The sequence below is a fragment of the Anabrus simplex genome, chromosome 2, assembly GCF_040414725.1.
Source record: "Anabrus simplex isolate iqAnaSimp1 chromosome 2, ASM4041472v1, whole genome shotgun sequence".
In the NCBI taxonomy this organism is placed as follows: Eukaryota; Metazoa; Arthropoda; class Insecta; order Orthoptera; family Tettigoniidae; genus Anabrus; species Anabrus simplex.
The window spans coordinates 1,223,081,887-1,223,097,252 of NC_090266.1; the positions used below are offsets into that span (position 1 = coordinate 1,223,081,887).

The window sequence follows — 15,366 nt, forward strand, 5'->3', positions numbered from 1 at the left end:
GACAACCCATGAACGTACCAATGTTAATGATTGAGCATGGCGTCTGAGCTCATCGCTCCCCTCCCCAGTCCGGCTCCATGGCTAAAGGGTTAGCTTGCTGGTCTTTGGTCACAGGGGTCCTGGGTTCGATTCCTGGCAGGGTCGGGAATTTTAACCATAATTGGTTAATTTCGCTGGCACAGGGGCTGGGTGCATGTGTCGTCTTCATCATAATTTCATCCTCATCACAACGCGCAGGTCGCCTACAGGAGCCAAATCAAAAGACCTGCATCTGGCGAGCCGAACTTGTCCTCGGACACTCCCACCACTAAAAGCCGTACGCCATTTCATTTTTTTTCCCTCCCCAGAATTTACTGGCATTAGGTGACTTGTGTGTGCAGATGTGGTGCCAACTCCCTGCAGCGACCTACCAAGGCCTCATTGCTTCCATGCCAAGATGCGTCGCCGCTGTTATCCATGCCAAAGGTGGACATATGGGCTGTCAGGTAGGTGGTCATAATGTTTTGGCTGATCGGTGTAAATTACTGAGCAAGTGGGTGTGTGGTTTGGGTTATGTAGCCATCAACGTGCATTCAGGAAATAATGGGTTCAAAAAGCCCACTGTCAGCAGTCCTCAAGAGGGTATCTACCCTGTATACTTACCAGGATCTCTACTCTGTTGGAATTCATTGTAAAGAATTGGACTCTAGTTGAGAATGTATTCCTTCCTGTGGGCAAGTGGCATGCTTTCCTTACCTACTAATATGACTCCTAGGTCACACTTGGTGATGTTCCCTTTGCTAGTTCTAACTGCAACTTCCAGCTCATAGCAAAATTGGTAAGAAAATTCCCATCTCATTACCAAGATTTACTGTAAGATGTAAGCAGTGATGTTGGTTATTTTTTGTATGTCATTATACTAGTTTTTTGTGTTTTGTTTCATTTTCATGATTTTGTGAGGTTATAAGACGTATGTTGAATCCCTCCATGCATAAGATCAGTTTCAAAATATTAGTAGTGTTGACGAAAGAAGGTACGGAAGGCCCTGGACCACATCACTCAGATTTTTCCCGAGGACATTACCAACCATTGCCTCACCACAAGCTTTTCCTGAGGAATGACAATTTCTACAAACAAATCGATGGTGTTGCCATGGACAGTCTTCTGAGTCCGGTGATTGCAAATTTCTTTATAAAAAATTTCAAACAAACAGCACTAAAAAATCAAAAATCAAAATCTCTTTATTTGCAAATGAGGTGTCTACCTCGGTGGCAAATGGTACACTAAAATACATTATAGTCAAGCACTAAATATTAAATTAACAAGAGAAGAAAATTTTCCTATAATACAATATTTTACAATTTACGCTAACAATGTTTTCTATTAAACACACAGCTCATCCTTAATAAATTTATATCGCTTACAAAATTCTACTTATAATATCTCCTGTACTACTTACAAATATAGTCAACTGATATACAGTATGTGGAATTACTTCAAATGATACTATACAACTGGTATAAGATTAAAATTTACATTGCATTTATTTATTTATTTATTTATTTATTTATTTATTTATTTATTTATTTATTTATTTATTTATTTTTTATTTATTTTTTTATTTTTTTACCCATTCTGGAACCTAAGTAGCATAACGACCTGCTGCGTCTTAACCAGAGCCCCTTTTGCCACCTCTTTTCAGAGTTCCTGAAGGGCCTTCACAGCTACCGTAGCGGTCCCAGGGCCCTCGGAAGTCCCCACTGTACTTCACCCCTACAGGCAGTCCCCTACTTTGGCTGTCCAAACTCCTTAGACCAGGGAATGGAATTAATTTATTCACACACATTTTTTTATTTACAATAACCTGCACTGGTCGAATGCCCTCTAACACTTCATTTATTTTCTCTGTTGCTGTTTATTCTCTTCTTGAATATCTGTACAGATTTTGGAAAAGGATCAAACACTACCCCTGGTAAACTGTTCCACTCCTTCACACCCTTCCCAATGAATGAAAATTTACCCCAATCGCTTCTGCTAAAATTCTTTTTAATTTTATATTTGTGATCAGTCCTGCCAATATAATTATATTCCAACTGAAGCCTCTCACGGATATCTCCCCATGCTGCTTCTCCTGTATAGGCTCTGTATAATCCTATAAGTCTAGTTTTCTTCCTTCTCTTACTTAAAGTTTCCCACCCAAGTTCCTTTAACCCGCGAGTGATCACTAGCCGAAATGTAACGTGAGTGGTCGCGCGTGAGACTTTCTCTCACATTAAAATAAATGACTTTTTTCGCAGTTTTATGGGGCGCAAGGCTGAAATTTACTACTGAAATGAAACGCAAGTTCTACCTTATATATTTTAGATAAAAAGAAATGAGAGAGAGAGAGATGGCATATGGCTTTTAGCGCTGGGAGTGTCCAAAGACAAGTTTGGCTCACCAGATGCAGGTCTTCTGATTTGACACCCGTAGGCAACCTCCGCATCATGATGAGGATGAAATGTTGATGAAGACGACACATACACCCAGCCCCCGTGTCAGCGAAATTAACCAATTAAGGTTAAAATTCCCGACCCCGCCGGGAATCGAACCAGGGACTTCTGTGACCAAAGGCCAGCATACTAACCATTTATCTATGGAGCCGGTCATGAGTAGCTTTCTATTAAAGACACAAATTACTACTTAAAATAACATATGCAATGTACATAAAAATAACTTCCGTCTTGAAGTTGTAAGAAATAAAATCTCACACATGCATTATATCTAGTAATATTTACTTACAAAGGAAGGTTTCTGAACACAATAACATTTTCAAAAAGAGGAAGTGCTCATAAAACAAAACTAATGCGTACAACAGGAGTAAGTTTCCCGCTCCACTTCAAAATAACACCAACGTCATTAGTCGCGCGATGAGAGAAACTCTCGCCCAGAGCGCACGGACACATAGGAACCTTTGTTCTAACTAGCGGAGGGGGTGCATACCCTTCAAATGTGAATCACTCCACTCACGACAGTTATAAACTCAGCTAGAAGAGGGAACAGTCACCTCCCTTTCACCACTGTGAAGTAATATCACAATAAAAAATAATGTGAGAGAAAATCTCATATAGCAACCACTCGCGGGTTAACATTTCTGGTACACTGCTCTTTCTCCTGAAATCCCCTGTTACAAATCTTGCTGCTTTCCTCTGCACAGTATCTATTTCTTTTATTAGGTATTCTTGGTGAGGATCCCAAACACTGTTTGCATATTCCAATAATGGACAAACCATACTTAAGTAACTTTTCTCTTTTAATTCTTTGTTGCATCCTTTAAGTAACCTCATTATGGCATGTAACGATCTGTATGCTTTCCCAACAATGTCATCCACATGACCCTTCCAGTGCAAATTACTTTCAAATCTCACACCTAAGTATTTGCACTTGCCATCTTTTGGGATAACTACCTCATCCAAAGTATATTCAAATTCAGTTTTAAAACTTCTGTTTGTAAATGTTTTAACAGTTGATTTGCCTTCATTAACCTTCATATTTTTCTCTTCAACCCATTGCTGGATACTCTCAAGGTCCCTTTGTAATTCTGAACAATCCTCAATGTTATTTATTTCCCTATAAACAATTATGTCGTCTGCATAAAATCTGATTTTTGATGTTATATTGTTCCCTAAATCATTTACGTATATTAAGAAAAGTAATGGACCGATTATACTACCCTGTGCAATTCCCTTCCAAACTTTCTCTTCCTGCGATACATTATTTCCTTCTTTGACCTTCTGAACCCTTGAATTTAGAAATGTTCTTATCCGACGTACAACCCTTACGTCCAATCCTATTCCCTCCAATTTCTTTAATAATATTCCATGTTCCACTCTATCAAAGGCTTTGGAAAGATCAATGGCTATGCAATCTAACTGGCCTCCTGAGTCCAACTGATCTGGTATGTCCTGCTGAAATCCCACCAGTTGTGCCTCACAAGAAAATTTCTTTCTAAATCCATACTGGCTCCTCATGAACCAATTTTTATCATCACATATCCCTCTGATGTACTTTGCTATTAAACTCTCCAGTATTTTACAAACTATACTAGTCAGGCTGATTGGTCTGTAGTTCTCTGGTTTCCTTTTAGCACCCTTTCCTTTATAAATTGGTATTATTATAGATTCCTTCAATTCCTTTGGTGTTACACTATTATTTATGACATAGTCAAAGAGAAATTTTAAATAAGGCACTCTGTACCACCCCATTGTCTTTAACAACTCCCCAGTAATTTGATCACTTCCTGCTGCTTTTCCTTGCTGAAGCAGTTGGATTTCTCTGAAAATATCTTCATTTGTGAATGAGAAGCTTCTTGTTTCCCTCTGTGTCCCTCTCTATCTTCTATTTCGGTTTCCAACTCCTGACAATCATCTACTGAATCTCTGAATTCCCTACTAAATAGGTTTGCTTTCTCAGTATCTGTTAAATAGTGTTCACCCCCTTCTCCCACCATTGTAGGAATTTGGATTCCTTTTCTTTCTTGATTCCTGATATATGAATACAGCTTTTTCCATTTCCCTTTGTGGTCATTACCCTCTTGAAGTATGCCATTCATATAATTCTGTTTTGCTTCCTTTTTCACTCTATTCATTCCCTCATTAGCTGTTTTCTAGTTTCTCTACTCTCCCTACCCTCTTTGATTTTCCTGTTTACTATTCTACATTTTCTTTTTAATTTTCTTATTTCCCTTGTATAATAAACAGGGTCTGAGGTCATTTTACACTTCTTAACAGGTACAAATCTCTTCTCTCCTTCCCAAATGATTCCTTTAAATTTAGCCCAAAGTACCGTATTTCACGGCATAATCGTCGCACTTTTTATACTAAAATTTTCGAAAAAAATTGTAGGGTGCGACCATTATACGATGAATATTTAATACCAGTATTTGTATTACTCAAAAAATGTATTTATAACTAAATTGTATTTGATACAAATTTAAGATGCACGTAATACTCGCGTTTATACATCAAAATAATTAAAATAGTCTAAAACAAAATTCATAATCTTTCGCAACAATTCGGCGAACGTTTTTCCAACCTGAAAATAAAAATGAACGTATTAAGTTAATTTGTCATTAATTTGAGTATTAAAGTTAAAATATTACACTTGCAAAAAATTATCGCTTTGTTGTGAAATGCGGACTTACCGGTACGCAATTTATTCCAAATCTTCGGTGTCGCTATCGCAGGTTTCGCTATCTGATGCACCGTCCTCGCCTCTGTTAATACCAGTATCAGATTCGTCTCCCTGCCACACTGCGTCATCTTCGGAACCGTCTAGTGCATTCGAAATCCCAGTCCTTTTGAAGCTCTTGGAGACTAGTTCAGGTGGTATAAGATCCCAACTCTTCTTCACCCACGAGCATAACAAGTCCAAGGGTGGACGCCTGATATTTCCGGCGGGCGTCAATTGCTGATCGCCGCTCATCATCCACTCGTTGTAAAATCGACGTAAGTGGTCTTTAAAGGGTTTATTAACACATACGTCTAGTGGCTGCAAAGCAGATGTTAGGCCACCAGGAATGACTATCTGTCGTGTCTTATTTGTAGTGAGAATTTGCTTCACTTCGTTCACGAGGTGACCTCGGAAACTATCTAAAACAAGCAGAGCTGGTTGTTTTAGTAGTGCACCAGGTCTTCTATTCCACACAGTTTTAACCCAGTCCAGCATGAGTTCTACGTCCATCCAACCCTTTGGTTGCACTCGTACATGAATTCCACGGGGAAACTGTATATTCTGAGGCATCGTTTTCCTCTTGAAAATGATGTAAGGTGGCAACTTTCTCCCGTCAGCTGTAATGGCTAGCATTGCCGTGCATCGCAACTTCTCACTACCGCTGGTTTTCATTAATACACTCCGTGATCCTTTTAGCGCAATAGTGCTGTTGCGAGGCATATCAAAAAAGATTGGAGTCTGATCGGCATTACCGATTTGAGAAAGCAAGTACGAAGTTTCCTTACGCAAACGTATGACAAATCGGTGAAAATTTACAATCTTGTCCGTGTAATCAGCAGGCAACTTTTGGCTTAGTGTTGTTCTCCTTCGCACTGACAGATTGTGTCGTCGCATGAACCCCTTAATCCACCCAAGTTTCGCCTTAAACTGAGTTACCGGTATGTTGTGTTTGCGCGCTACCTCCTGTCCCTTAATTTGTAACATTTCATATGATACACTGCAGCCATTGTTACGTATTTCACTGACGTACCTAAACACTTCTTCGTCAATTATAGGAAACTTCCCTGTTTTAGGACCTCTAAACGCGCGTCTAGAAGGGTTTGTGCTTTTTAGCTTGTTTTTTACTTTCCGCCAGTCACGCACCAACTTTTCACTCACAGAAAATTTTCTTTCTGCAGCTCTGTTCCCGTGCTGTTCAGCGAAGGCAATTACGCTTAGCCTGAAGCCCGCAGAATACTTTCTATATTTACCCATAATCGCTTATAAATGCTTCACACGTTAATGTTTTGCGATATAAATGACTTTCCGTAATTGTTCACTATTAAAACAAATTATTTCTGCAAACACCCAAAACACAAATTAAAAACTTAAATTCTCACGCACACATGTCTACAGTAATCACGTCAGTCACAAACAAATAAATGCATCTGTGATCTGTCCATTCCAGAGCAGCCAATACTGTTAGGCAGCAAGGAAGCATGCAACAATTTATCAGTTTAGCTCGTTGGTTGCGACACACTACTGCGCTTGCGCAAAGTTGGCAAACCGGAGCTCTAGCTAGCGCGGTGTAGATCTACTGTATAGTTGACTGTATTCCGAGACGTCAGTAACAAACATTCATTTTTTTCAATTTCTTTTAAACATACGGTAATTAGGTTAATATTTCTTCCTAGTTATTGATGATTTTACATTACATTACTGACGAGTTTATAAAATAAAACTTTAATATCGTTGGATAATAATTATCTTGACTGCTTGGATAAAAGTTTTCATCCCATGCCCGGACACTTATGACGTAGTAGTAAGATAAGAGTCTAGTGATGACAACTGAGACATCGTAAATAATTTGGCTGAATAATTCCGTGGAAATCTGCGTTATCGTCTTGGATTTCACTTCGTGCGCAATAACACAGGAGCCGGCCCCATGGTGTAGGGGTAGCGGGCTTGCCTCTTACACGGAGGCCTCGGGTTCAATTCACGGCCGGGTCAGGGAATTTTACCTGTATCTTAGGGCTGGTTCGAGGTCCATTCAACCTACCTAGCCGGTATTTCCTGGCGACGTTGCCGATAAGCGATAACTTACAGCCTTACGTATTTCAAATGGGAACTCATAATATGTAGGTTGTGAATAAATAGTACACTGTCTCGCGACCACGTTGTCAAACTGCCGATAGCCTACCGGTAAGCATAATATGTAGGTGGTGAATAAATAGTACACTGTCTCGCGACCACGTTGTAAAAATGCCGATAGTCTACCGGTAAGCCATGCGTCGTACATATACCGGTATTATTTATTTATACGTTGTGCAACATGTCGCAAACGTGTCTGTGTTGCCAAATTGCCCATAAACCATACTCGTATTTAAATTGCGCATTCATGTGCAACTTACGTTGCAGTTCCATTTACCTTTTAACCAGATTAGTGAACAAAATTTGGACGTGCGACGATTATGTAATTAAAGGTTTAAAGTCCGATTTTTGTATTGAAAATAAAGGATGCGACGATTACGCGGTGGCGACGATTATGCCGTGAAATACGGTATATCCACATTACTCCCTTCACTTATCCAACAACTGAATTGTGATTTAAGGAAAGTCAAAAATTCATCAACTTCAGTTTTTCTGTAGAATTTCTTGACTTGTTTACATACCACAACTGCCATCCATTGTGTGTAGCTCTTAACATGGTCTTTGAAAGACTTGTTTACATTCTACTCATCCAAGAGCATGCGTACAATCTCGAACCTTATTGGTTTCTTATCAGCATTGTTTTTCTTCTAAAAATGATGTATGGTGGTAAATTTTCTTGTCTGCTGTTATGGTTAGCACTATCATACATTGCATTTTCTCATACCATGTCATTCATATAGGTACACTTTTATTATCTCCACCTTTTTCGCATGGTTCTTAGCATATTCTTACTAGCTGTACTACTCGGATACTGTCAAATATCACTGCTTATGCAGATAACTTTCGCTTTCCACAAACAAAACCGGCTGGGGCAGTAAGCTTCTTCAACCATTAAGCATGAAATGCTGTGTTTCTCTGGTCGTATTTCCCTGGCCACGTAGTTGATGAATTCTAGGAAAGCTGTGTGCAATCAGTTTTAGATTGGGGAAATACTCACCTTGCTGAAATACGACATTTCCGTTGATAATGAAATAAACCTTAACAATACTTCTGTAACTCCTGTTTCACAAGAGACCGTAAAAGTATAAATCAACCTGAATTCATCACTTAAGTTGTCCACTATGGTGTGTCATTCAGTATTTTTTCCAAATTTTATGGTAAAATTTAAAGGTGCTTTTTTATGCAGTGGCAAAAATTAAACAAGTGAATACAGTATATTGTCTGAATTCTTGAAAAACAGTACATCCGTAAACCGTTTGATAAATTTCCTCTTGCCTTGTCTTCAGCAAGCTCATTGTATTGCTATTTTAACTTTGTTTTATTTTAAGTGTAACTTTGAAAGAGAACCCTTATGCTCAATTTCATTGTCATTTTGTTAACAAACTAGGAAAACTGTTGATTAGGGAATCTGCTACCCGGCTGACAGCCCTAAATGCACATCAGCTGTTATTGAAATTGAAAAATTTACATTGGTTTCTCATCTGTTTAGTATCCTGTCTTCATAGAATCCAACGGCAATTCAGATCCTCCTTCACCAATATTACGATGTTTCAATGGTGCATCTTCGTATGATGAAATTTGCTGTTCCTTTGGACTCAGTGCTCAAGAACTCGACGAGCTAGTTGAATGTGACCCAACTGTCACTGTTATCTGGAAGTAATCTCTCTGGTGAGTCCTCTTATATATTTATTTCTTCATCGTCTTGCTCAGAGGCAGCTGATTTGTATTTATTTAACTTTAAAACTGAGTGGCACAGTTGGTAGGTGCTTAAATCTGAAAATGATGGTAGGCAGACCAAAATACTGGCACTTCAACATCTTCAAAATTGTCCTGTAAGTGTTCTGCGGATATACCATCCATTATATACAACAGGCAAGTAAGCATATGTCAGAGGCCTTCCACCTTCAATGTACTCTGTAGTATTACGAAAGGAGCAAGTCCCTTCTATTATACGCATTGTCTTCCCACTGTGGGCATTGTACAAACTGGCATGTATTGTTCACCTGGCATTCGCCACACTCAAACACTCCTGTCCAACTACCAGGTGGTATAGCATGATTCATGACTCCTAATCATATGTCTCCAGTTGTCCACAGATCAATGGTGGCACTCTTTACACCATTAAACACAGTGCTTAGCATTCACTGAGGAAATGTGTGAATAAGAACAAAATAGGTGTTCTTCGGGCACACAGTCGTGGTGCTAGCTGCAGAATTCATGGGCGATGGTATCACACAGTTTAATGCAATTTTTGTGTACTACCTTCTTCATTAGTAGACATATCCTGTCTGTCATTACACATGGCCTACCCAGTTGTGATTGTGTTTCTGTTTCCACTTCACAGTCGTGTCCCCAACATTTGACTTTGATAATTTGAGAAGGTTGCAAATGACCTTGACTGATTGACTTACCAATAACCATTCCACATTGAAAGTCACTAGGCTCACTTGCACCACCCGTTCTGCAGGTATCTCATAGCACTGAAGAACATTGAGTATTTGATAGCAGCAGTGGCTGTCCTAGTGACATCTAGGATCTACCGCATTTCCTCGTGTATTAGACACCCTCACGTATTAGACTTCCATGGCTTTTCGAGACAAAGAAAATGATCCCTCGTAAGTTATGCTACGGGCTTTACGTCGCACCGACACAGATAGGTCTTATGGCGACGTAAGTTATGAATTTCATTATGGTCCATATTGACGATCACTATCAAAGGGTAGAGAAAGGTCCACCTATTCAATACCTGGAAATGAAGAAAAGAATAAAGTTTGCATATAAGATCCCCCCAGGGTAATTCGTCGAAGAACAATAACGATTCTGCTTCAGAGTGGGTACAGGCCATACTACAGCTCCGATGACATCAGAAATTTGCGAATAGTTTCAACCATCTGATCCACGCAAAGAAAATGCATCAAAGTTGTGCGGAACATCTGTGTATTATAGTTAAGGAATGTCCGCCTCTGTAGCGTACTGCAGCTCCGATGATGTCGCACAAATAGGTGAACAGTTTCGTATGTCCTAGCCGTGCATTGAAGCGTGCATCAGTAATGTGATATGTCTGTGTTTTGTAGTTAAGATTGTCCGCCAGCGTACCGGTTAGCACAATTAGCTGCCATTCTCAGGGGGCCGAGTTTGATTCCCAGTACTACCAGAGAATGGCACGAAAATTGATATGCGGTATAATGCAGCTCACTTCCATTTTGGGAGTGTACCTAAATAGAGCTGCACCATATCATACAATGCATTAATAAAAACATGGAAACAACAAACTTACAAAATGAATCATTATGATATTAAAACATATTACCTCCAAACTAAGCTTTCCTGTTATTTAATTATTTAATTTTTTTTTTTTTTTTTTTTTTCTTTTTCATCATGGACCTTGTATCATATTTGGGCACTTGATAGCATGCCTAAACTAAACAATGCTGTCTTTCTTATGTAAGTTACAGCTGTTTAGGTAAAGCCTGATATGATAAATGTAGAGAAAAAGCATGAAATATACTTAATAAAGGTTTGGCTTTCAACAGTTGCGGTTATCCAAAGAATGCTTTCAGTCACTACGTATTACATTCGGAAGTACAACTCGTAACATATGCTAGCGATCAGCTGGTGGGTTGTGTTAGCATGCTTTCTACAGCACAGCTTTATTTGGAAGGGGTATATATATAATTTCGTGTGGCTATTTCTAGCCGAGTACAGCCCTTGTAAGGCAGACCCTCCGATGAGGGTGGGCGGCATCTGCCATGTGTAGGTAACTGCGTGTTATTGTGGTGGAGGATAGTGTTATGTGTGGTGTGTGAGTTACAGGGATGTTGGGGACAGCACAAACACCCAGCCCCCGGGCCATTGGAATTAACCAATTAAGGTTAAAATCCCCGACCCGGCCGAGAATCGAACCCAGGACCCTCTGAACCGAAGGCCAGTACGCTGACCATTCAGCCAACGAGTCGGACATTTGGAAGGGGTGGCTTCTGCTACATATGCACCAACTGGGAAAATTCAGAGATCATCTCCAGAAACCATAGATTCTCACTGTTTGGATTCTATAATCGGGGGAAAATACCAGTTTTTAGCATTTCAAAATGACGGGATCTCAAATGCTTTTGATGGCAGTGAAGATGATAATGCCATTGGCAGGGTAATTGGTGTTACAAGACAATGATAATTCAAATGAAAGCAGTTATTAGGTTTATTGTTTGTTAGGCAGACTGCTCAAGTGGCAGAGGCAAATGACTGGCCATTAAGTTCTTTTGTATTAATATTGCATAATAAGATAAATACAACTGTATGTCCAACCCTTATCTCTTTTCTCTATGGGGTCGAGTATGAAATGAGATCAATTTTTGTAGCGAGTTTTATGACCGGGTGACCTTCCTGACGTGAACCTCATCAGAGGAGTTAATGACATGAAACAAATGACGTGATATAAGAGTAATTAAAACTGAATATATTTCCAGTATATGTAGGCCTAAAAGTCGTGTGTTCGCCATTTATTATTTTCTTTATTTTTAAAAATTTAGAAATGCTGTTACAGAGTGGTGTCTGAATACTTTTAGTCAGATTGTGTATTGTTCAAATTTGAAGTAATTAAACTGTGTGAAACTAGTTTTGTATTGCCTCCATTTCTGGGGACTCAGTTGGTAGACATGAAGTATCCAGGTGTGGAACATTTATGTGTACAGAGCAACTTATTTTTAGGACATTTATCCAATTCATAACTGGCATTTGGGTGTATGAGGATAGTCATGTGACAAATGACACAAAGAATACAACACAAATTATGACATTCATTGAAAAATACAAATAACCTTGCTTAATTACATAATTCTGGCAATCTTCAGTTTTTCTGACTTTGTAAATTCTCACTTTTTAACAATCTGTGAAATAAATTAATTCAAAGTAACGTCATTCTCTTTCCCACTGGAGTTCCTTATGATAGATATCAATACTGAAAGATCAAAAATAAAATATCATTAATTGGAGAATTGCCGGGCTGAGTGGCTCAGACGGTTAAGGCGCTGGCCTTCTAACCCCAACTTGGCAGGTTCGATCCTGGCTCAGTCCGGTGGTATTTGAAGGTGCTCAAATACGACAGCCTCGTGTCGGTACATTTACTGGCACGTAAAAGAACTTCTGTGGGACTAAATTCCGGCACCTCAGCGTCTCCGAAGACCGTAAAAGTAGTTAGTGGGACGTAAAGCAAATAACATTATTATTATTATTATTATTATTATTATTATTATTATTATTATTATTATTATTATTATTATTATTATTATTATTATTATTATTATTATTATTATTATTATTATTATTATTATTATTATTATAATTGGAGAATTAATTATCTGCAACCTAATGTGGATAAGTTTCCTTAAGCTTCTTAGGTGACACTATAGTGAAATTTCATGAATTTCGAGGAAAATATCAAAATTGGGCTTAGAAATCTAGAAAACACCCTGATGTGTGTTCTTTTGAAAAATGCTTTTATTTTTTAAATGCTGCCATTTTAAAGCCCACAGCACCTCTTTTAAATGGTGCTGCGCTAGCATTTAACTGTCCAATGCTCTACTGGACACGCCCCTCCACTTGCTGCTTTCCCTTTCTTACGTCTCTCTCATTTGGATTTCAAATGTAATCTAAGAATTTAGTAGCAGATGTGGTATGATGTATTTTTGAAAATAATGCCAACATATCAGAGACTTGCATCAGATGCACTGCTGCAAAGGTGCACAAAAGGAAAGACACAAAATCCAAATGAGAGCCTTCACAGTGTTCTTTGGAATAAATGTCCAAATGTCCAAAACAAGTACAGTAGAAATCCGCTATAACGAGTACGGCATATAACGAGAAAACTGCTATAGCGACGATTGTTTTCTGTCCCTTCAAAATTCCTATATTAAACTGTGTATCGTCCTTCGGTTACAGCGAGAGCCCTATCACTGACGCATCTGTTATTACGAGCGATTAAGTGCGCACGATTTTTCCCGTTACCGATATTTATGCACCCCAGCGATGATATTGCATGCGATCGATTACCTTCGGCATCGTTTCCTCGCTATGTGCACTAGCGAGTTCTCTCGTCGACATTCGAAGGCGATATCGGAGTCAATTAGTAATACCCGTCGACAGCTGTTCTGTAAAGAAAATTCGAAATGAAAGAGAAAATATGTTCGTAATAAATTCATAAATAACGTGTCCGATAGCGGTTGTTAACTCGTTAAAAATTAAGGCTCACTAAACAACCGCTTCATTTTGAGGCTAAATAGTGCAGTTAAGTAAGAATGGGATACACCTAGATATATGGCAGAGTGCTTAATTGATTTCAGAGGTTAGTTTATATTTTCTCGCGTCTGGTTAAATTACGGAAAGGCTACTATGAAAATTTATAGCGAGAAGGTTATAATTTCTTTACTGGCGCTTGAAGTGTGTTTTCATCATACGTATAGTATGGTTGTTTGGATAGGTGACGCCGTTTGAATAAGGAAACTGAAACATTTGCAACAAAATGCAATCGATCATCTTCGGTACGGTATAGTTTTCTCACTTTGTGCATGCGACCTCTCTCGTCGACGTTCAAAAGTGATGCTTGAATTTATTAGTAATACCCATCATCTGCTGTTATTTAAAGAAAATTCTAAATAGAAGAGGATAACACGTTTTCGTAATAAATGCTTAAATAACGTGGCCGACAGCATTTGTTAACTCGTTAAAAATAATGACTGAAGTAAACGATATTTTGATTTGAATGTTATATACGGAAATTAAGTAAGAATGTGATACACCTCAAAATATGGCAGAGTAGGTACATCACTGATTTCAGAGGATGTTTCATATCTTCTCGCATCTAGTTCAATTTCAGAAAGGCTATTTACATGTAAATTTTTTTGCGAGTTGGTTATTTCTCTGCCTGCGTTTCAAATATGTTTTCATGATACATACGGTTACATTAGGTGACACTGTTTGAAGAAGAAAACTGAAGTGTTTGCCACAGAAACCTGTGGAGTGATACCGCATTTCTCCGAATCCAAAACATTTCTTTCTCAGAATCTCATGCGAAAACTCAAGGGGTTGTCTTGCATTCACGGCCTAACAGTAAGTTACTGGATACCACTGGCAACTACCGCGGTAACCACGCTGCTTTTCACACGCGCACAAAACTCGTTGACAATAAACGACCGCCTCTTTACTATAGCCTACATCGCTAGCCGCGACAACCGGTTGTACAATGCCTGTGTGTTTCTCAAATCTGCAGAATGGCATCAAAACACGCGACCCTTCGAATTCTTAGAAAGGCCATGGCCAGGCCATTTCAGAGGATATTTCATATCTTCTCGCATCTAGTTAAATTTCAGAAAGGCTATTTACATGTAAATTTTTTTGCGAGTTGGTTATTTCTCTGCCTGCGTTTCAAATATGTTTTCATGATACATACGGTTACATTAGGTGACACTGTTTGAAGAAGAAAACTGAAGTGTTTGCCACAGAAACCTGTGGAGTGATACCGCATTTCTCCGAATCCAAAACATTTCTTTCTCAGAATCTCATGCGAAAACTCAAGGGGTTGTCTTGCATTCACGGCCTAACAGTAAGTTACTGGATACCACTGGCAACTACTGCGGTAACCACGCTGCTTTTCACACGCGCACAAAATTCGTTGACAATAAACGACCGCCTCTTTACTATAGCCTACATCGCTAGCCGCGACAACCGGTTGTACAATGCCTGTGTGTTTCTCAAATCTGCAGAATGGCATCAAAACACGCGACCCTTCGAATTCTTAGAAAGGCCATGGCTACTCAGTGTCAGAGTTATAACACGTCTATTGTACTTGACGCTTAGTAAAATTAAGTTTTATAGACAGCAGGAATATTTTCGTGATGGATAAAGATACGTGGAAAAGGTATTACCGGCAAATTTTGAACGGGTTCTAGTGGATATTATGATGCCAATTTTAAGTTAATGGTTATTAAACACTCGTAAATGTAGAACAATTGTGGAGCCGCAAAAAAAATACGGCATAGGGCTAACTAAAGCCAA

At 38.9% G+C, this 15,366-nt stretch overlaps 1 protein-coding gene across 1 annotated transcript in view; it reads left to right on the forward strand.

Annotated features, from left to right (window-relative positions):
* LOC136864819 (GATOR1 complex protein NPRL2) overlaps positions 1-15,366 on the forward strand; it is a 210,314-nt gene that overhangs the window by 156,204 nt on the left and 38,744 nt on the right. Inside the window, exon 9 of the mRNA XM_067142259.2 lies at positions 8,810-8,988. Within this exon, the coding sequence (XP_066998360.1) occupies positions 8,810-8,980 (171 nt within the window). The 3' untranslated portion in view covers positions 8,981-8,988. The remainder of the gene's footprint in view (positions 1-8,809; positions 8,989-15,366) is intronic.